This window comes from Diachasmimorpha longicaudata, chromosome 19, assembly GCF_034640455.1.
Source record: "Diachasmimorpha longicaudata isolate KC_UGA_2023 chromosome 19, iyDiaLong2, whole genome shotgun sequence".
In the NCBI taxonomy this organism is placed as follows: Eukaryota; Metazoa; Arthropoda; class Insecta; order Hymenoptera; family Braconidae; genus Diachasmimorpha; species Diachasmimorpha longicaudata.
In genome coordinates this window covers 1,767,989-1,790,956 of record NC_087243.1, presented here as the reverse complement: position 1 = coordinate 1,790,956, position 22,968 = coordinate 1,767,989, and the positions used below count along the sequence as shown (strand labels likewise).

General features: G+C 44.0%; 1 protein-coding gene across 1 annotated transcript; it reads right to left on the bottom strand.

Moving 5' to 3' along the window:
- Positions 1-12,966: 12,966 nt before the first annotated feature.
- On the bottom strand, positions 12,967-20,088 carry LOC135171217 (uncharacterized). Its single transcript, XM_064137605.1, has 7 exons — positions 19,891-20,088; positions 19,512-19,765; positions 18,876-19,247; positions 18,497-18,798; positions 17,814-17,991; positions 17,538-17,663; positions 12,967-13,115 (listed from the first exon to the last, which is right to left on the bottom strand). Exons 2-7 carry the CDS (start codon positions 19,762-19,764, stop codon positions 12,967-12,969), a joined length of 1,380 nt encoding a protein of 459 aa, XP_063993675.1. The 5' UTR covers position 19,765; positions 19,891-20,088.
- Between the last annotated feature and the right edge of the window lie 2,880 nt (positions 20,089-22,968).

The window sequence follows — 22,968 nt, the reverse complement described above, 5'->3', positions numbered from 1 at the left end:
TGTACTCGTGTTACAAGATTTGTTCACGAAGTGGGTCGAACATCGCGTATTGTTCACCGATAACAGAACCGAATTTGTCAATCGAGAGATTCAAGCCCTAGCGACCTACACGGGGTTTAAACACGGAACCTCCCCACCATATCATCCCCAAGCAAATCCCATTGAAACGGTCAATTAGGTCCTAAAGATGATGTTGCGAGCCTTCATGGATGGAGAACATCGAGCGTGGGACGTGCATCTCCACGAATTCCGTTTTGCCTTCAATACGGCGGAACATGGCTCATTACAAACCACTCCGGCCTTTGCGAACGTCGGCCGGTATCCCTTGGTGACTGTATCTCTCCGACGTCAACTCGAAGGAGAGGTCGAAATCCCACGTGAACCCCAGGAATGGGTAACTCGGATGAAGAGGCTGGAGTTTCTCCGCAAGACCCTTGTCCACGCCTTGAGAGAATCCTCCGACCGACAGGCACATTATTACAATGTCCGACACGACGTAGAGTTTGAGGAAGCTGATCTCGTTATGCGACGCTCTCACCCCTTGTCCAATGCAGCTAAACACTTCTCAGCTACATTGGTACCTCCCTTCGAAGGGCCCTATATTATCCAGAAGAAAGTCTCACGAGTTCGCTATCGACTCGCTGACTTTAATGGTCTTAATTAGGGTGAATCATCCATTCAGGACTTAAAACCCTATCGAACAACTCAAACTCGTTTAATTCAGAGTAGAGACCTCCTCCACCAATCACTGGTGGTCTCCTATATAAAATCGGCTCCTGCGAACACCTGATCAGTACTGGATACCCTCCGATTAAGCTTAATCCTTTCCACCCTATGCTCACTTATCGAACAAACCTAGGCTCACTTATCGAACAAACTCTCCGTGGCTGCTTTTCTTTTGAAAAAAAAAAATATTCTCTGTCTCTCTCTCTTATCTCTATTTAACTCACGGTTTCCTATCTGGGTAGCCTCGGGAGTTGGGTGATATTCTTCCTGTTCGCGCGTGGAAATATCGTAAATGATTTCCAACCCGAACTGTTGGAATGGCGAAAAGTCAATGGTAGAAAAAGACACAATTCACTATGTGAAAGAACTTATAAATTTAATTTGTCACAATATTTTACACATAATTAAACTAAACTAATTCTTACTAAATACTTAGTGAACGTGGAAAGGAAAAACTAAACTGTGAAATAAAGTGTGCCGAAATATAAAGACACGCTCTTGATGAACGCGGAGATCGAATGTACTGATCTTGTTGAATATACAATTTGAACTGAACTTGGGGGAGTGAAAAAAGGCGAGGAAATTTGGAAAAAGGAAGGGGAAGGTTCGACATTGCGTTCAACGGAGGAGGTCCATGGGCCTGAGGGTGTTGAGAGGTCAGGTAAACAGGAAACCATTTTGAACAGACAGAAACAAATCCGAAAGGTCTATTACCGGTCCGAAAATGAGATATAAAGGGAGTTGGGATCGTGCACTCAGACGAAAATGGGGAAATCCCAACACGACAACCCAATAAACATAAACGCTTGAGATTAAACCTTTCCGCGACGGAACACTTCCCGTATGTGTGCGTATCTAACAGATATACCCACACGTCTGTTACAGTCCCCTCCTTTGACGATCTTTATCCGGGTATGTCTTCGGGTTATTGGGTCCGGTGTGGAGCAGTCCTTCTCTCTTGTAGGCTTTTGGATGCTTCTCCTGGCAGGAACTTACGTCGAACCTACGACCTGAGATTAGCAATCGGATCTGGATAGATAGACGTGGGCGATCTCTTTTTATTTCAATCAAACCAAAAAAAAGAACATATGTAGGCCTTTGCTGCTGTTTGATAGCGGATCAGTCGTTCGTCGGTAGACAATTTGTCAAAAAGAAAATAAGAAAGAAGAAGAAAATTAAAAATACTAGGGTTTCCTGGCCCAACTCGCTCTTTGCGAGCATAAACAAAAAAATACTAGCCTTCCCGGGCCAACTCATTCTTTACGAGTATAAACACACATAAAAAATAATACTGGCCTTCCTACCCTAACTCGCTCTTTGCGAAAGGAATCTCACAAACAAAAAAAACTAGTATTAGAGTCGCAGACTCCACGTCACTCTTGAGCGTACACTCCAATGAAAGAAAACAATAAAACAAAAGGACTAATATATCGGAATGTATATTCCGAGGTTCCGTCACAAGTTTCTTGCCTGTTCGGATGTAGGGCCGTGGCATGTTAGCGCGGAGGATATCTGGATCCCCAGGATTTGGATGGTCTCTGTTGATCCTCTGGGTGGCCTCTAGCCAGGAGTACCCTATTGATTAACAGATCAGTGATGGCGGCTACTGTCTCAGCTGGTAGGGTGACGCTACTGAAGATGGCAGGAACGCTGGTCGCTCGAGGAGGGTTAGCTGGGAGGTCACTCCTGGCCACGCTGATTGAGCCTCCGTAGTATGGGTCCAGCGGAGGATAATCCCTGTGAGGATCCCCGTACGGTACCTGGACTGGATGAGGTGTCCTACTGGTGGAGGATTCCTGCGGGTACCCTGTTCGTATCTTCTCATTATCGGGGTTTGGTTCCAGTAGGGGGCGTGTCGTGCATCCCTTAGGCTATCCGGACGAGACTGGTTAAAGTGGCCTCGCCTGGGGGATGGAGATCGGTAAACGTGACGCTGGACTGTGCGATCGCCATCTCTGGCTGTGACCATGGGGCGTCGAGTGGAGTGTTTTAGACTCCCTCGAGGTTGTCGCTGGGTGCTAGGGGATCGGTGTCTCGGAATATCCCGTTATCTTTTTGAGCGATCGACTGGCCGTCGCTCTGATCAACTCCGTCTGGTGTGTTCAACATTGTCGATCTTTGGTGACTCTGAAGGGGCACTTTCCATAGAAGAATTCTGTGGGATTGGGGCATTCGGCTGGCCGATTCACCATGTCGACGACAATCGAAATACCAGATCCTCTTCCTATTGGGGCCACTTTGCCGGTCAACCTGGCTGTGACACGGCCTCGGAGTGACTGGGGAGAGTTCCATAGCTGACCTAGAAGTGGAGTGGTTATCTCCGGTGTGAGAGATCCGGAGGGTCTCGTGGTGAGCTGTCCCTGATGTGGTAGGATACTGGTCAGTGCTTGCAATCACTGGAGTCTCGGGTGTAACCAACCCGGAGGTGGAGGTGCTGGGACCAGCAACTGTTCTCGCTGGAGGCTCTGGCTGTGGGGAAGTCCGAGATTTCGTTGCTCCAGGTCCACCCTGTGGTGGCCTAGGAGGAATGGCCTTTCCCAAATCTGGTCGGGTGTAACGGGCAGTGGTGTCCTCTTTCCCGCAGGGGGTGTAATGGCGGGTAAAGCCGCCCTTACACACGGGGTGTGACGACCCCGCGGACCCTGAGTCGAACTTGGTGTAAGGATTGGGATCCCCCTTTGGGGAGGTCTCAATAACTATACCAAAGGGGTGTTACGGGTGCAGGGTGAACCCCTGTGCCAAAGAGGGGGTTCGGAGGGGGAGGGTCGCGGTTTAGGTGGAGGTGGAGGTGGGGTGGGGCGGACTCCCAAATATTTAGGAAGTTTTGGGAAAGGGGTCGCGCCGTTTGGGAGAGATTCGCTGCTTCGCAGTGCGAAGGGCATGGACGCTGCGGTTCTCGCAAGTAGTTCCAGCCACGCGTTAGTAGTCGGAACCACCGCAACGGTAGAGGCTGGCGAAAACGCGATGCCACACGTGGTGGTTCGGTCAGGGGGAGTGGGGGGTATCCCACGGAAAAGGGTCGGTTCGCGGGGGGTGCGGGGGAGGGGGGACGGGCTGCTTCGCAGTGCGAAGGGCATGGACGTTGCGGTTCTCGCAATTAGTTCCAGCCACGTGTCACTAGTCAGAACCTCCCGCAACGGTGGTGGCCGGAGAAAACGCGACGCCACACGTGGGGCTGGGTCTCAGGGGGAGTGGGTGGGTACCCCTCAGGAAAGGGACGGGTCGCGGGGTGGGTCGTCGGGTTCAACGGGTGGGTTCCCCCTTTCTGTGAGTCTGCTCCCTCTCTGCTCCTCTTTCGAGGGGAGTCCAGGTGAAGCTCTCCCGCAGCGCCTCCCCCGGGCCCCGATCCGAGCTACCCAGCTCGGCGGGAACCGGAAGGCCCCACCAGGGGACGGTGCCCAGCGTCCCGAGCTACCCAGCTCGGTGCCGCGGGGAGCCGCCCCATCTAATCCTTAATCCTTTTACTTTTTACTTTTTATTTTACTTTGCAGCTCTTGCCTTTTGGCACGGCCGGCGACCGTATCGTCTAACTTCAACCATGGCAGCGTATTGTTGCAACAAAATTCCGGAGTCTAAGCTGCTCCCAATCGGATCTCCGGGGGCACAATAATGCGTCCGTCGTGCGGCGAAGTCTGCGCATTGCCTCCCAGCATGCCAGAGCAACATCTTCAGCGACTACAACGAAGGACCCAAGGAGGGTGGTGCCCTCAAGGGTTCGCAGTCGCCCGCCGTGCGCCGGGGTACTGCCCTCCCGACGAGAGAAAGGTTCCAGCCTTCGTGCTGTCCACGATGACGTCGCAGAAGACGAGGGATTGACTGCGCAGCCGAGCCAGCCAACGCCCGGAAGCTCACCGGTACCCCCCGTTCCAATAGGTCATCCTCCTCGTACCCCCGCGATCGAGGGACCGGGCGTGCAACGCGACGTTAGAATACTGCAATTGAACATGTCCCGCTCAATTGCAGTAACCGGGGAGGTCTTTTAGCTCGTTCGCAAAGAACGTCTGGACATACTGTTGCTCCAAGAGCCGTATGCGATTCGTGAGGCGAACACCTGGACCATCCGCGGCATAGGACTCGGAAGGCGTATTGCCGCGTGCTCGACAGAGCGACCGTGGTAACTTGGTACAGCACATTGTATCTGTGCTGAAGCCCGTGTCCCCGGTGGATCCTTCTTCGTCGTGTCCAGTTATTTTCGGTACTCGGACGACATAGAAATCCACCTGAGGCAGCTTGAAAACGTTCTCAGCTCTCTCAGGGGTCGCCGCGTCCTGGTGGCGGCAGAAGCCACCGCCCAACACTCCCTTTGGAGCCCCAGGACCACTGACCGTGGTGTCCTCCTGGGTGAGCTCATCGAGTGTTTCGGTCTCCGCGTCGCGAATGATGCTAGACAGGGCCCAACCTTCAGGAGTGCCGCAGGTACGTCGTTCATCGACGTCACACTAGCCACCCCTGGCATGTATAAATTCATACGTGCATGGAGGATGCAGGACGAGTGGTCCACCGGTGACCACACGTCGGTTTTCTTTCGATTAGCGATCCGGAGTTCCTCACAGCGCCTCAATAACTCGGGGGTCGCCGAAGGCTCTACCATGCCGTTCAACGTTCGTCGGGCCGACTGGGAAAAGTTCGAGGCGACCCTCGATGGGGAGGCCCGTGAGAGACTCGCGGACCATCCGTTGGATCTCCCAGCGGATGTTGAGAGACTCGCGGACCATCCGCTGGATCTGCCAGCGGATGTTGAGAGAATGGCAGAGGTGCTGGGTGACGTACTTACCAAAGCCTGCCGAGATTCGATGCCGCGCCGTGCACATTACCGTCGTGCGAATCCGTGGTGGCCCGAGGAGCTGACCAGCAAACGCAAGCTGGTCAGTCGTCTCCGAAACGGCTACCAAAGGGAGACTAACCCTGACAGGCAAAAAATCAAGCAGAATAGGTATCGTGTAGTCTTACGGACCTATACCAGACTACTTAGGACGTGTAAGGAAAATCGCTGGCGCGGTTACATAACGACGGAAAGCAACGCGAATCCCTGGGGCTTCCACTATAAATACGCGGCTGATAAATTGCGCGTAGGCACGGCAATCAGCGCACTTAGAACCGCGAATGGCACGACACTTACAATGCGTGAGACTGCTGAGGTACTGTTGGACACACACGTACCCGACGACGACCCCAACGCAGACACACCGGAACAGACAGACTTCCGCGAACGCGCGAGGAACCTCACGGTTCAGACAGAGGACGCACGAGACTTGACGGACGACCAACTTAAGGGTCTCGTAAAGACCCTTAAGAATGACACAGCCCCAGGATGCGATTTAGTAGAAGTTAGGGTCCTGAAAGCCGCGGTCATGAAGATGTCTCACATCTTCACTAGACTTCTCAACGCCTGCCTTAAGCACGGCGTTTTCCCCACCGTTTGGAAAGTCGGCACACTTCGTGCTCTCCTCAACGGAGTTCACAAGGATGTGTCCAACCCCAAATCCTCCCATTTGCCTCTTGTCGGTTGTCGGGAAATTTTTCGAAAAGGTTCTTCACGGGATCCTGACGGCGAAAGTCCTTACCGAGGACCAAATATCAGGACGTCAATATGGCTTTCTGCCTGGACGATCCACGGAAGACGCGATAGTAGAGTTGCGGAAGTTAGTCGAGCGCGGTAACGACAAGAGGTACGTCATTGGACTCCTATCCGATATCTCCGGAGCCTATGACAACGTGTGGTGGCCCCTAGCCCTCCAGTCTTTGGCGGATCGAGACTGCCCGAAGAATGTCTTTGAAGTGCTCCGGAGCTACGTCGACAGTCGGACTGTCAGGATCGCCTGGAGAGACCAAGAGGTTTCCAAGCCGGCCACCCGGGGCTGTCCGCAAGGATCAGTCCTCGGCCCCGCTTGTTGGAATCTCATGTTCGATGCTCTCCTCAAGAGCATTGGATATCCGCCCACCCGAAATTAGGCTCGCCAGGTTGAAGATTCGGTTTAAGGAGAGCGTGAGGTACCTCGGGGTACATTTTAATAGGAACATGCGGGTCCGGACCCATACAGAATATATTCAAGAAAAGGCTAGGGTCCTTTTCACTCGGCTATCGGCCCTAATGCCCAAGCATTGGGGGCTCCGATACCGATCGGTTAAAATCGTATTTCAGGGCGTCTTTCAGGCTGTCGCGTCGTACGCAGCCCAAGGGTGGGTGGACCGGTGCACAGCATATGACTGGCGGAAGCTCCGCACCGCACAGAGGAGCGCGCTGCTAACAGTGACGGGCGCGTACAGGCCGGCCTCACACGAAGGATTCTGCGCAGCGGCGGTAGTTCTCCCTGTGGACCTTTTATTGAGGGAAAGAGCAGCGCGCACCAAGCCAAGAAAGGCATTCCGGTCAGAATAGGTGATGTAGAAATTGACCCTGCAAATCCGCGCGTCGATGACAACGGCCGGTCGACCGAGGCCGTCGAGGATATAAAAACAGAGATCCGAAATCTCTGGCGGCGTAGGTTCGAGCGGGCTTCAACCGGGAGGAACGTCTATGCGTTCTTCCCCTATACTGCGGCGCGCCTGGACGCTAAGTGGGTCGAGTGCGACCACTGGGTCTCGCAGGTCCTGAAAGGGCATGGGCAATTCCGGTCCTATCTTCACGACCGGTGCCTTGCCCAGTCACGCATCTGCGAGTGCGACCAGGCTGAAGACACAGTGCAGCATTTCGTGATGGACTGTCCGATATATGCACCACAGCGGGAGTGAATCGCGAATATCATCGGGAATCGCCCATGGCCCCAGGCGGCACAAGCGCTAGTGTCGTCCAGGGAGTCGTTCGCCGCGTTCGCGGATGTTTCTAGGGAGTGCATGTGGCTGAAGTGCGTGGAAGCGTACGCGGAAATAAGAAACGGCGGCGACGATGAGTGAAGGAATCAATGCGACCAACCAGCTCTCGCTGTCGGACACGAGAGTCGTGGGGCAGGATCCCGGTAACCGTCTCCGGGTAACCCTGTCCCGGTTGGAGATATGAATGGGAATTAGCTTCACCTCTTCTCTTTTCTTCCTCTTCTTCTATTCTATTTCGTTTATCCCCGAATACCCTTATCCACTTTTCACATTCTGGGTGTCAGGCTGACACCAAGGACCGCCGCCCCGAGGTTCCCGCGGGAGCCATGCCTGCGTCAGTCACTTGTGACCTGGCGCCGTCACGGTTGCAAAGAGTCCTTCGGCCATCTGAACCGGCCGACATTATGGATTTTTCCAAACCCCCCCTTGGCAGTGGGTAATGACCTAAGTGTTTGATATTATGTAAGTAGAGTAGATTAATAGGCCATGCGAGGGTTCCGAAAACCATAACCTGGCAAGGTTGTTTTCATCATACCGCATTGAGTGGTGTCCTCTTCTAGTCTCACAATCACCCCCGATAGTGAGGCCTGCTCGTCATCCTGCCAGTCTATGTGCAAGACGTCGAGGGTTGGTATTTAAAATGTATCCACTACTTCCATAGGGTGGTCAGTAGCGGAACTGGCCAGATTGTTATCTGCATCTGGATCTGGGTGGTTGGAGGTTTCAGAGCAGATGCTCACCGAATTCGAGGAGTCGGAAGAGGACGAAGAGGATGGTGAAGCTGAGGATGAGGATGAGCTGTTGGGGCCTACGGGTAGTCTTGATGATTGGAGTGACGGGGAATGTGAGCCTTCTCCCTCGAGGACTGGTTCAGTCGTTATTGGGGGGTTGTCTTCCGGAACTTTGACCGGTCTGGGTAGTGGTCGGACTACATACCGGAATTTGCGTATGTATTTGAGGTGTTGCAGGCTGCATTGCTGGAGGGCTAGCAGGAATCCTTTCCTCTTCTTCTCCCGATCCCATAACTCCAGTAACCAGGGGTTCAGGGGTTCCTAGTAGTCCTCAATTCGTGGGGCTGGAGGGGTTACAGGTATCCTCTCCAGCACAACTCTTGGTTGGATGTTGGTGGTCGATAAAGCTTGGTCGTGGAGTGTGGTCGGAGAAACAACTTTAGAGTGGAGGGTCGAATTTGCAGGTTGCGACAAGGGTTCAACCTCGGGGTAGTTCGGGCTTTTTGGTGGGTAGATGGTCTGTAAGCCCCGCTCCAAGTCCGGAAATTGGAACTCAGTCAATTTCGGAGGTAATCCCTCTGGCCAGAGAACTACCACAAGAGTGTTCTCGGCCTGGGACAAACCCTGATTTACCTCTAAACCTGGTGGAGGCTGGTCTTCCTTAACGGCAGGTGTCCTTATCCCTGTGGTCGTCGGGGAGCTTCCGGGGTCCTCCGTTAGAATCCGTCACCGAACACACGAGAGAATCTTACAGCAGGGTAGAATCCATCCCCAAACACACGAGAGAATCCTACAGAAGGGTTGGATCTAACGGATGACGGAATTCGGACTTGACGCTCCCACTTTGGAGCAATAATTCATACCGTTGGAGGGACAACCCCTTTCTTTTCGACTCACGACTCGCAACAGATCAAGTCGTAAAGCTGTACGACACAGCGTCCCTTCCACATTGGCCTTTACGACAGTGAAGTAGAAAAATTACTCAATAAACTCATCTTTGAAAGAGTCCTAAGCTGTTTACTGGATCCTACATTTTTTTGGGGAATATACAAAAATTAACATTTCGGAGGATTGATGCGAGGAAGATTTTTCCTTAACAAAAATATGGTGACATTAGTCACCTTTGCTCAATCGCTTGAGTGGAGTATTTCTCATAATTTGTCGCCTTAAAATCCTGGACGAGGGTTTTGGACAAGATCTCAGCTCCCCCTACCTTTAGTGTCTCTCCGCACTTTCCTATCGCTCTTATCTTTAATGTTAGGTAAATTCAAATGGTGCAACAATTACTTTTCTTCTTGAAACTCAGATTCTAATCCTTCTTTTTCGTGGAAGACGAAACAAGCAGTATCTCTGAAATAATCTTAATTTTTCCATTAAGTGGACTGGTATATTGAAACATATGGGGCATGCATAAGTTATGTTTGCTCTGAGAAGCAGTAAATAACTGTTACGTCGTTGGCCGTTCGTAACTAGGCGGCGTTGCGCACCTGGCGGTCAATTTACATCATCACAATTATTTCTTGATGTTACAAACGTTTTCTTTGTTTTACATCCTCTCCAGCCTTTCTTAAGATCTCTAATAATTTACCAGTAACAAAAATATAAAATCTGATAACAGCTTATTCTCCCCCACTCCGATCGTTGTCCATTCTTTATTCCTCTAATCTCCTCTCTTAGACATTTCCTGGCCCATCTTTCCTCTTGCATTCTTCCTATTCTGGCCAAAAACTTTGCTGCTCTCCTGAATGCCTCCATCTCTATACTGCTCGCTCCTGCCTCCATTCTCCAAATGCAGTCGGGGGTGTTGATTGCTAGCCCCATACTAGATTTCATGTGCCTTTTCTGCACCCTTTCTATCTCCTCCGGTCTCCCCCATCCCCAGAGCTCCACTCCAAATAATGCCGCCGCCTTCACTGTTGAGACAAGGGCTTTTTTTTATTTGAATAATTTATAGTCTATACCCTATTCCATATAAGTTTCTAAAGGCCCTCACCTGACGCGGCCTGCGTCAAGGGCTGTCAGGGCTCCAGGTATTTCCTTTAAGGAATACTAAATAATCAATTCAATAATAATAATTTGGGCGCCAGTTGGTTTAACGAGAACCAACAACGTTTCCCGGCAATCTCGGGGTGTGAGAGTTGGAAGACCCAGTAGAGATTAAAGAGAGAGAGAAAAGAGAAATAAAGCAGAAATATTATAAAAATCAAAGACTTACTTTATTGTCAACTTTACAAATTACAAGATTACAAACGTGCTATAGAAATGCACGTGTACAATGCCCAGATAAGTATGGACATACGTAACACCGGGACAAGTGTGATCGTTATTCCGATCGAACGACCTGTTGCGAAGCAATTCGGTTGATATTTAGACGCATGCGCCCTTTGTGGGTGGCTAGGGTCCCTAATAGTCGTCGTAAAGACGGATGGTGCATACATGTTCCCGGGTGTTAACCTACGGTGGTCTGGTGAGATTTCCGAGGGTAGGGAAATCGTTCCGACGCGAGGGGAAAACAATACCTCCTGTTACACCGTTATTCCCATGAAATATAGTCTCCTCCTTAGGCTCTTCAGCCTACTTCTTCTCATCCCGCCCCCCGCCTTGTTAACTAGTCTCTGTGCCTTTCCTGCTAGCTTCTTTGTGTGTTCTCTGTACTTGTTTCCAGTTGTGAACCAGAATTCCAGGTACTTGAACTCTTTCACCACTTCCACCTCCCTTCCTTTATAGCTCCATCTCTGTGTTTTTCTTTTCACCCCTTTTCTGGAGATCATTTTTTTCGTCTTCTCCACACTCACTTCATCTTATTCTTGTCTGCCCATCGCTCCATCGTTTTCAGCATCTTCGCTAGTTCTTCTCCATCCTCGACCACCATTGCTGCGTCGTCCGCATATAACAGCGTGTAAACTTTATCTCCCTTCCCCCTCCCAATTGCCGTGCTGCCCTCCCTTTTCCTTTCCAGTGCCCTGACCAATAAATATATTGAATAGTATCGGCCTCAGCGGGCCTCCTGGCCTTACTTCCTTGCCCGTCTTAAACTCCTCCATCAATCCTTTCCCTGTTGTCACCTTCCTCCATGTCTGTTCGTAGATACTCCTTGTGATTCTCAAAAACTTTCCCTCTATTCCCATGCTCTCCATTTTTTCCCACAGCCTTTCTCTATCCACTTTATGAAATGCCGCCTTCAAATCCACGAAGGCCACACAGTTTCCCTTTATTCTCCTTCAGTCGATTCCCTATTATTGTGTTTAGTACGAATACCTGTTCCATCGTTCCTCGGTTTCTTCTAAATTCGGCCTGTGCCTCTGATAGTTTCCCCATCACCTCTAGCCACCTTCCTAGCCATCTGGCCATGCCTCTCGTCAATATCTTATATCCGTTGTCCAACAGTGAAACTCCCCGATAGTTCGCCGACCTGTCCACCTCTCCTCTCTTGTGAATTGGGTAAAATGTAGCAACTCGGCATCTATGTACCATCTCCTCCATTCTCCATAGTTCCCTAATCGTCTTCACTAGCTCTTCTTTTCTGCCCTCCGGCAGATTCTTCCAAAACTCCGCCACTATTTCATCTTCTCCTGCCGCTTTTCTTCTCTTCAGTCTATGTATTGCTCCTTTTATTTCTAGCTCCGATAGGTCTTTATCCAACTCATCCTCTTCTTCATCCTCTCTCTCCTCTTCTAACTGCTCTGCTTCTGTTTTGACCTGCTCTTCATTCTCTTTCTCTAGAACCCCCTTGGCCTTCGTCGATGTCGCCTCCCTAAATTCCTGGTCTCCGGTCTCCTCTTTGTTTAACGACGGAGCTGAATTGGTGGGAATTTGTGGGAGGGGAAGCAGCTCCCGGAAAAAATAACGCGCTCAGCACGTCACCACAGGCCATTTTTATTTTACGATGAAATCCATCACTGTTCAATATAGTTTATAAAAATGTTAATGAGCGGTTTCGACGACAAGAAATGAATAATTAAGCTGTCGGAAACAAATAACTGGCCCGATATGAGCTGTACCGGAAAACTCGTGAAATAGCCGGTCGAACGTTCGAAATACTTCGAACTGTGTGAGTGGAGCGGAAGAAGATAAGACTCTCCGAAAACGAACGAGCGGGCGATTAGTCCGCTTATTGGGTTTGCTCCGAATTGCAATCTTACGTGACCTTGATGGGGCTATTATCCTTTGCAGTATAATTGCGCGCTGTTTTCAGGACGTGGCGCCTCGAAACCAAAGGTATGCCAATTATGTCCATGACAACGACCGATTAATTTGATCGTTGTCCCATGGTGAGCGGTTCGCAAGTGTGTGTGAGTACGGACCTGCCGACTGGCAGAAATTCCAACATCTCTTTTCTCCTCTTCTGCTGGTGGTCAATTTAAATTCCAGTGTGTTCCGTTCAATTTCATTAATAATTTAATTGTTTTATTCTTATTGACACTGCGTAGCTGGACACATGTGCTCTGGCGGACAATGGCGTCTCTTCTAAAATTCAATAACAGAGCGCTTATTCATAAGAGAAATAGGATAAACAGTAGGAAATATACAGTTGAAAATAAAGAACATACAAAGGGAATTAATACAAATATTAGACGCCTGTTGATTTACTGGCGTCGTCATAAACCCATAAATTCAGACGTAAATTTCTTGAGAAAGGTCCATGACAAATCCCAACAGATCTCTCTTTGTATTCTTTGTATTAAACCCAAGAACGTCATTTTTTGCGGGAGTGGCTGGCAACAGTTGACTGCGTCACGACGTTTTCCAGCCCTTCCCCACCACTTTTTAGTTTAAATATCTCAAAACATAAGCCAGAAAGAGAATGCGTGCGCAATCTGGAAAAAGTGGCAGTTGTAGGACCCTCTAAAGAAAAATTTTGAATAATCAGTTAGTTCAGTTTTTGTTTTCGACGAGCCCCTTTTTAGGGATCAGATCTAGCTAAAATCATAGAGTTTCAGAGTTACAGAGATCGTAATATTATTAAGTCAATAAATAGTTTACGTGCTCTCTCGAAGCACTCAGTGTTTTCTTCATCAAAGATTAAATATACCCTCATCCCAATTAATATTAAGGATTTGTCAATTGTCATTTGGATTGAACTTCATTGGATTGCCTATCCGAGCTTCAACTGGGAAACGGTCCTGCCTCCTTTCACCAATTTGAAAACAGGCGCTGTTTCTTAGTGACATCTGGGAGGACATAACATAGCATAAGATTTTCACCTACTCTTACCAGCTGAGCTACCGGATACCACAGAAACTCACTCCTAAATTCACCGGAAACACCGCCTACCCTTCTTTAGGCATCTGTTATGTCCCAAAGCTCCATAACATTTCTGTTTCGTAATCCGGAGAATACGAGGACACGAAAGTGGCACGTATTATTCGAAATTGAAAATATGTTGAAATAGAAATTAAAACACACGACGAATATATATGAATAAATCGACGTATATTCGACTTATGTCTATAACTGGGGTGGGGCGTCAGCGATTTGTGGCCCGAATCTCGTCTTCAACGTGTCACTGTGCACATTACCTCTACAGTGGGGTCCAATTACCTGATGCAATACGAATCCACGAGACAATAAATACTCGTAAATTCTTATTTTCTGGGCCAGTCATCCCAATTCTTTTCTTTAGTAGTTACTTCTTTCGTATATATGCTCGCTTGATATCTTCTGTCTCAGAGCGAATCTTTGGTTATTTAAAATCATTGGAAATAATGAATAAAAGTGGTTAATTCATTGAGAATCATTGTTTCTACCTTTTGCCCGCATGTGATAATCCTGAAACTCGAACCCAACCGCTGGGGTCCATTACACATCGAATAATTCGAAGAGAATTGGAATTTAATGTTTATTAGGAAATTAAAATTCCTATATTTATTTTTACGCCTCAAATTTGATGGTGGATAATTAAATTTGTGCACCTCATTATGAGAATAAAAAATATTTGAAACCGAGTGATTGGTTATCGATGCAGAGCTACTCGGTGGAAGAAATAAAAGTTAATTTACTATTCAAACAAAAAATCCCCCAAAAGTGAGCAACCTCTGACATCACGCTATTAATAAGAATATAAATATTATCGGAGATTTCCAGACCAGACCGTGCGATATTCGACGCTGTGGCTCATATAAAATCGAGTTGCAAACACGACATGTCTCAAAAGTATCGTTTGCCGTAGGAACAACCTCCACACTTTACAGTTGTCGTTTATTTGCACTGTGTCTACGAATCTCAAGGATGGCCTTAACTTTATTGACCTTCGCGTTTGCTGCGATAATTATTGGAGGCAAGTATCCACCGTGTGTGCCTCACCAAACTCCATTATTTTTCGATAAATTTCAATTATTTTTTGATAAAAAATATTGAGATGGCAAACAAGGCTACAAATCTTTTTGTACCATATCTACTTTTATATAATTTTTGAAAAAAATGGCCAAGTCCACGTTTCAATCCATTGTGTTTTGCACAATTTCGTCCTTTTCACTAGTTTGAAAAAATGCTAAAAATACAAAAGAACGCCAAGCTTGTATAAATACACTGCCTTAGTTATGAAGCTCTCGCTCTGAATACAACGTTTATGCCGAAAAAGGCCTGATATTTGGTCGAAAAAAAAATGTTAAAAAACAAACGGCGGCACCAACGTACGTGGCGCGGTTTTCCGTATTAACTAGGATTTAGCTTAAGGAGTTCTGTATCCTGAATCATACTTCAGGATTAGAAAGTATATTGCTAGAAGAAATATTTGCAGATTATGATATAAGGTCCCTTCATACTTCATCCAAAAGGTATATACATTTCTCGTTTTACATATGACATTAGAAAAAATAGGGAACACTTGCACACACCGTATGGAGGATGTGCGAAGTTGTCGACTGTGATGGTTGAGCTACGATATTCTTATCGGTGTCGTTTTTGTTTGCGATATTTTGGATTGTGATATTTATGATGTAATTTTTTGCCGTGATATTTTTGACTGTGATAAGAAGTACGGTAACCTTGTCTCAGTGGTTTGGAAGCTACGCAAAAATATAGCTCCACTCGGGTTCGCAGCTGAGGATGCGAGGATAAATAATTACTTTAGCCGCAATAATAAGAATAGTCGTTACATGGAAAACTAATTAGCCAAGAAGAGCAAACCGATGAATGAATTTTTAAAACGATAAGGACAGTTTATTTTTTATGAAAAAGGGCACAATTTATGTTAACAGTGTCTTTACTATTTTTAATACACTTAACACACTCTTCAGACACTTTTAAGTACGAAAAAACAAAACGTCTAAGTTTTGATCGTCAAACCACGCGTCTGTCGTTGCTCAAAACCAACTATGACCCTGTTCTCTTCTCAACCCTGGACTGGCCCTTAATGGCGTCACGTGATCCTAGCATCCCTGGATCTCGCTGGCTGCAACGATTTCCCTGTACCAATCCATGTCTATTTGGGGGGTTTATCCACAAATAGCACCTACGCTAGGACTACAATATAATCTTATATCCCTAATACTATCTTAATAAAATACGGAGGACATCTGTTTATCATATTCGACACATTGTCATTTTTACACTGGGGATTTCTCCATCATTTTCCCCGATACTACACTTCTAATCGACCCGAGCGGTTGGGTTCGAATTTCGGGATTATCACACGCCGACAAAGGGTAGAAAGAAATATTCTTAATCGATCAACCACATTCATTCATTCTTTCCAATGATTTTCAATAACTAGGATTCGCTCTTACACAGAAGGTATCAGGTGAACATATATACGAAAGAAGTAACTGCTAAAGAAAAGAATTCGGATGACTGGCCCAGAGAATACGCATTTACGAGTATTTATTTTCTTGTGGACTTGTAGTACATTAGGTTATTCGACCCCACCGTACAGGTAACGTGCACGGTGATGCGCTGAAGGCCGATTTCGGGGCGCAAATCGCTGCGTCCCAGTTATCTACATAAGTAGAATATACGTGGATTTATTCACATATGTTCGTTGTGTGTTTTAATTTCTGTTTCCACATATTTTTAATTCCGGATAATATGTGCCACTTTCGTATCGTCGTATTCTGCGGATTACGAAACAGAAATGTTATGGAATTTGGGCGCATAACACACTATTTTTTTTTGTAACCGTGTATCATCACCAAGTTTTCCAATATTTCATTGTCAAAAATTTGGGTATTGAGATTTTTAAGACGAATAGGAAAGTAACTTTTAGTATTAATAAAAGAGTCTTGAAATTTAGAACAAAAATTTTCTGTCAGTTGAATAAGCCCAATATGGAACGTAAAGTTTAGGCTATATGTTTATTTTGTTTCATTTATAGTTTTCTCCTAGTGCTAATAATTTAGCGTGAAGTCTAGAGAAGGATTGAATGAAGGTTTTATGGCATACGTGCCTTGTTGGGACTTTTCCGTGAGGTCCAGTGGAGACAGAGTGTAGAGACAGATGGACAATAGATGGTTTTTTCGAGTATAGTCAAGTGGGGGAAAGTAGTGACAAAAATAAGAGAGATTTAGCGGAGTTGAGGAGTTAGTTCGTTTTGAGTTTTCAGAGAGAAGAGACATATTTTAATCCCAGCGCAATGTTACCTTTATTTCAATACTAATATACCAAGTTGTTATCTTTTATTATCAAAGTCTTGAATAGTTACTTGTGCATTTATTTATTCACGACCACTATGATTTTACAATCACTCACTCGTGTTAATCGTGTATTAAACACACGATTATCTGAGAAAACTGCTGTAATAGACTCATACCCAGGTAGGGATTTACCATAGGTCCAAGCTTGGGACAATCTTGGACACCAATCTTGGATCTAGCTTGGGTAACCCTCTTTTCGTAACGCTAATTCAAGCTTGACCGCCAAGCTTAATCCGAACTTGGACACCAAGCTTTATCCGAGCTCGAATGCCAAGCTTAATCCGAGCTCGAATGCCAAGCTTAATCCGAGCTTGGACACCAAGCTTTATCCGAGCTCGAATGCCAAGCTTAATCCGAGCTTGAACGCCAAGCTTGGTCTTAGCCTGAATATGAGGGCCCAATGGAGGGTGGTGTTCAAACTAGAACCAACCTTGGTTAATCCTTGATTGAATATTACAATTTGTTTATCACAATTTAATATTTTTATTATAAAAAATTGATTATCAAATAATATCAGTACATTTATAAGATATTTTATAGGAACGCTATAATTTTGGTACTGCTAGAACACTGAGATTGTATAATTTAAAGGAATCAAGAATAAAAATGATTATTTTAATATTCTATAAGATTTTACTTCGTGCAGCTCTGCGGCGCTCAGCACATCCTCCTTCCCGATCACGCCAAAGTGCCAAAAACGAACTAGTTGCTGATAGGATGTTTAATTTCTCAGGCTTTCCTTCATAAATCTGCTCAACTACGTCTGCAATTAAAAATTAAGTTTAAGTCTGAGAAATAAAAATTCAGGCAGTTAGAAAAGACGTTCGTATTAAGTTGAATGATAAAATTGAAATAAAAATAACTACGTAAATGTAACATGCAAGATGTTAAACGCGAAATTTAGTTAACATACCTTTCATGCAAGAAAATGATAGAGTGGCGCTAAAATTTCTCTTTCCAACCCCATGTACCTTACGACCCAAACCACTATAATGCTGTTGCACATCCTTCTTTATCAATCCCAGCAAAATTGCATTTACTGTCTTCTCCCATTTCTGAGTCCCTTGTGCCAAAATTTTCATCACTCGCTTCTGAAAAATTAAGAAAGATATTAATAGGAATTTCTGATGTCGACAACTAACTGTTGACCTATACGCCGTAGACACTAAACAGGAATTCTACGCAGGTCTGTACTTATGAAAAATTGGATTACTCGTCTATTTCGAAAAAATAAGGGCCAGAATTTGACTGACGTGGCATGAAGTACCTTAAAATTCTTCAAAATATATGAATTACAATAAATTAAATTATTCAACAACCAAAAAATATTTTTTACATAGAAAAGAAATTTTTCTACATGTATATGACATCTTTCACAAGGGAAACCCTCTGGAAAATATTCTTGAATTAGTTTTTTCATAAATCGCTCAGTTCAACTTCATGGGTTGACGTGAACCGGAATTCAACTATTTTCCATTTTTGATACTCTAATAAATAAATTATATAATAATCACCTAGGTAATAAGGGATTCGTAAAAAATATATGGAAAAATTCAAGAAGAATCTCGGTTAACTCATGCAATTAGTTTAACTTACCAGAATTTCTTGTTTTTCCAATGCTGAATCAGGGGTTGCAATATTCCTCTCAGCCTTGGGATCTAACATTTCTTCAAACATTTCGAAATCCTCTAAAGTGGTGATAGGAATTACGACACCCAATTGAGTTGTTGCCGAAGGGTCAGTACTGTTCTGGGATGATAGACATGAAAGTGATTCTTTTAGATCCTCAGTTTTATTATTCAAATCATATTGCTGGGCTCGCCTCATATTTTGGATGTGGTCTTGCAGCTGGACTACCAATAATTCACTTTTGACATCTAAATAGTTCATGAAGAACACTGTAAACAAATTTGTTTAAATCAGCTGACACTTATTTCATGAATTTTCGATTAAAAAAAAATAGAATTGAACATACCTTTTAACGGATCATTTTTTCCTTTATCACGTAGTGATTGCATTTGTTTTTGCAATTCAAGTTTCCTCTCTACTTTCGTTTGAGGCAGTCCCTGAGAACGACCTGTAGAAATGGTTGTTTCTGGATCAGCACGTGGTTGTACTGCAGTGCACATATTGAACTGAGACGAGGTGTTCATCACTGCACTGTCACTTTCGTCTTCCTTAGCTTCAGCTATTGGTCTTAATGAAGTGTATTTTTTTAACATCCTTGCAGCACGTTTCTTCGAAATTATTATTTGTTGAGTTTCATCACAATCAGACGTATTTGATTCAACATCTGAATGTTTTTTATATAAACGTTTGAGTCTTCTCTGAGCTTTTTCATAATTACCTAGAACCGATAAATCCACAATAAATCAAAAGGAATAAAATCACGAATTCTCGGAATCAATTATTATTTAGATAGTTGTTTCACCAGCCGAGCCTCTAAAAAATGCGACGGTTTTTCACGAACAAAAACGGTCATTCTGCATTTTCACTACAACTGGTTTTCATCAACTGCACAAAATGTTCATTAAAACACATGACTATTTATTATTATTATTATTATTATTATTATTATTATTATTATTATTATTATTATTTAGTACATTACCGGCAGAAGTCAAAATCTCCACATCAAATTTCTCCCATGTCTTTTTTGGATTAGTATGAGATCTCAGAAGTTTTTCTAAGTTTTCATACTCGTTCTCCGGAGGGAAATAGCACACGCCACGTTTTGCATTTTCATCCTCTTGATGCATCCACTTCACAGCCACAATTTCAAGCACTTTTTGCCCTTTCTTATTACGTTCACCACAGAATTCAACGATTCGATAGGAATCTACCTCCGTCGATTCGGCAATCATCCTAAACGAATAATTAACATTTTTAGTCCGAACGTTGTGAGGTTAGGCGGAAAAAAATGTAGACCACAAAGCGAACACTAATGGAAAGAGAAACAGTTGTATGTTCATTTATAGAAAAATACTTACTTTAAAGGTTTTTTTAATTTCAACTTTAAACGTTTTTAAATAAATTAACGTCGAGTCCGGTACGCCCTGGTAAAAACTGACGGTTATAACTGAATACCACGTGCACGTGCGTTTGCCTAGAACGGGGGGATCGTCAAAGGGTGTTCTTTCTTCACTATCAAAAATAAAAAATGGGGAATCCCACGACTGGCGGCATGGGATTCCCCCTCTCACATGTTGCGTAACAGTGCCAAACTGCCCCACCCAAAATGCTGACAATAAAATGCTGGCAATAAAATATTTTTGTGGTTATGGTATGTGATAGGGTTGTCGAAAAAATATCGATATAAGATTAGACTAATGATGAAATAGGGGGAGGAGCAGCCATAGCTATTGGTAATCATGAAGAAAAAGGAATTTGTGCTCTTTTGGTAATAGCAGCTATAGTAATATAAATAAAAAATGTGGAATTGATTTTTTTTATAAATAAAAAGTTTCAAGATCCAAATTTTATGAATAATCTGGTTAAAATTAAGATTATATAATCTCCAATTCGATTTATTGGAATTGTTACTATTCTTGAATTAAATCTTTTTGTATTTAAATAATATGATACTAAACAATAAGAGGATAGCCCTAATCCATCCCATCCAATTAAAATTCTAATTATATTTGGGCTAATAATTATTACAATTATTGATGTAATAAAAATGTTGATTAATAACATAAAACGTTTAATGTGTAGGGTAGTTAATATTACCGAGGATTACTCTTTAATTAGCGATTAAAATATTTATTCTCGAAATTAACGTTTTTTGGGGAAAGGGTTACATCATGGAATCAAATTGCCATGCAATTGCTAAAAAAATTTATTAACCAATACATACTTTGAATTTTACATTTCTAACAATTCACTCTTTTGTTATTATATTCTCTCATCGAATTGCACAATTAACATAAATTTAATTGAATTTTTAAATTGAAATTTTTATTTGCACGACCATTAAAAAATTAATTATCAATGGATCAATCGACATTATGCGATATCAATGCATCATTGATATCGCATAATGTCGATTCGCAATAGTAATCATGATACATTTCTGCTCTATATCTCCAAGTACAATAAATTCTGACGATGGCAAAAAACGTTTGATTTTATAGATCCCGACATCTCTGGATGGACAGGGCGTTTTAAATGCATCAAACGTTTTCTCCACTTTGAAACCCATCACACAAATATCATCGACGTCAGCACCCTCCGTTTCACACTTCATGTACAATTTTTGAATTGAAAAAATAAAACCATCGGAGAGCTGCACAATATTATTAGGCTGCTTAGAAGTTAGGATTTTATCTTTATATCTTACTGAATCGAAAGAAAAAAATTTTTGCCCATTGAAATCTGTGACTTCAACTGCTTGACTCTTAACAATATCTCTAACTATTGCACGCCTCTTTATTTTCATATTTTCAATTGAATCTAAAGCTCGAAGTCTATTAACTAGCTGCGGAAGTACTCTTATTTTCGAACCAATGAGATGTTTCAATTTGCCAATATAATGCTCTCCCCAAAAAGCAGAATAATGGGTCAAACTTTTTTTAAAATATCTGGCATCATCTCCAACGTGTCCAAGATGATGGAAAACCATCGTTTGTGAATCACATCCGTAATATGTAGGCAGTAAATGTACAAAAAGTTTAAGAAATTTGATCGCCATTTCTGTATACTCGATTACCCACTGAGTATTACAAAGAATACGAGATGCAACATGTAATAAAAGAAAATGGTGATATCTATCCTCATCAAGAACATTTTTTAGGACGATACCGCCTACATAAAGCAATAAAAATGAGTACTGTGTTGCCTTCCAGTGGGAAAAATCATCGACGTCAAATTTCTTTCGCTGGAATTCCTCTGGCACGAATGGTGTAAGCGATTCCATGGACGTTTTCAAAATTAGCAATTTTTCTTTTGATATTTTGTATTCATTTCTTTCCCGGCTAATCCACTTTTCCCCGAGATTTTTCATAACATTTAGATAAAGTAGGTGCATTATATCCAAAGGTACATCTTTTATGGGATCAAAACGAGGAATACCAACCAATGGTGACACAAGAGGTTGTTTGCTGACTGGATCTTTAAGATGATGCTCATTTTGAGCTTGTTTACAAAAACTTTCTTTCGTTCGTAATGCACAATTTAATTTACTATATACCCTCTTTTTATTCACAGTTTTCCCCTCAATCGTACATCGTTCGCATGCAAAAAAAGCAGTTGGACCTTTGATGCATTTGAGAAATGCTCGAGCTAGGCTATCCGCAATTATCGCCTCTAAAGCGAATTTATATCGCCGGCCATAAATCGTTACTCCTTCATTTATTAACGTCTTTAGTTCTGTTACGAAATCGTCCAAATATATTGACACATCTTTTGGTTTTGATGGGCCGTAGTACGCCCCTACCATGAATGGAGTCACGGCATATTCTGAATGGAATATCTTCATAACGATGGGCCACAACTGTGCTTTGGTACTCCTGAACACTTTCATTCCATCAATAAATACTAATACACGGATTGTTTCTTCGTCATAAACTATCGGGTCGATTCGAGTTTCCAAACCATTTTTAATGCCTAAATAAACATAACTACCAATAGTCCCTTTAGAAGAAATTAATTCTTTTACATTAGTTTTGTGGCAAAATCCTAGCAATTGAGAAACTGTGGGAGGTAGCTCACTGTATCCTTCATCCCTTAAAATTTCAAAAAGCTGATTGAACACCTTCAATTTCGTGCCTGCCAGATTTTCCACTGTCCATTTATAGATTTTGTCTTTGAAACTTAGAGGTTTCGGCTCACAAGATAGATTGATAAATCCAAGGTCTTCAGCTGGAATTTCCTTCTCCTCTCCATTATCAGTCAGATGTTCCTCTAGTCCCAAAGCCTCACTAATTCCTTTAGCACCAGCCAACGTATAGGAATTATCCGATATGTTGCTTCTGTCTTCACTTTTAACAGACATTTCATTTAGGTCCTCACTATCACATTCATCATAATCAACCCACTGATCGATATCTCCACTATTTGCTGAGTCCGCT

Bases quoted from the DNA above. Each gene is read 5' to 3' on its own strand.
- LOC135171217 (XM_064137605.1), bottom strand. From the start codon at position 19,764: ATGATTGCCGAATCGACGGAGGTAGATTCCTATCGAATCGTTGAATTC. The intron at 19,248-19,511 runs GTAATGTACTAA...TATCGGTTCTAG, and splicing joins GGAGATTTTGACTTCTGCCG to GTAATTATGAAAAAGCTCAG. The intron at 17,992-18,496 runs GTAAGTTAAACT...TTAATTTTTCAG, and splicing joins TGGAAAAACAAGAAATTCTG to AAGCGAGTGATGAAAATTTT.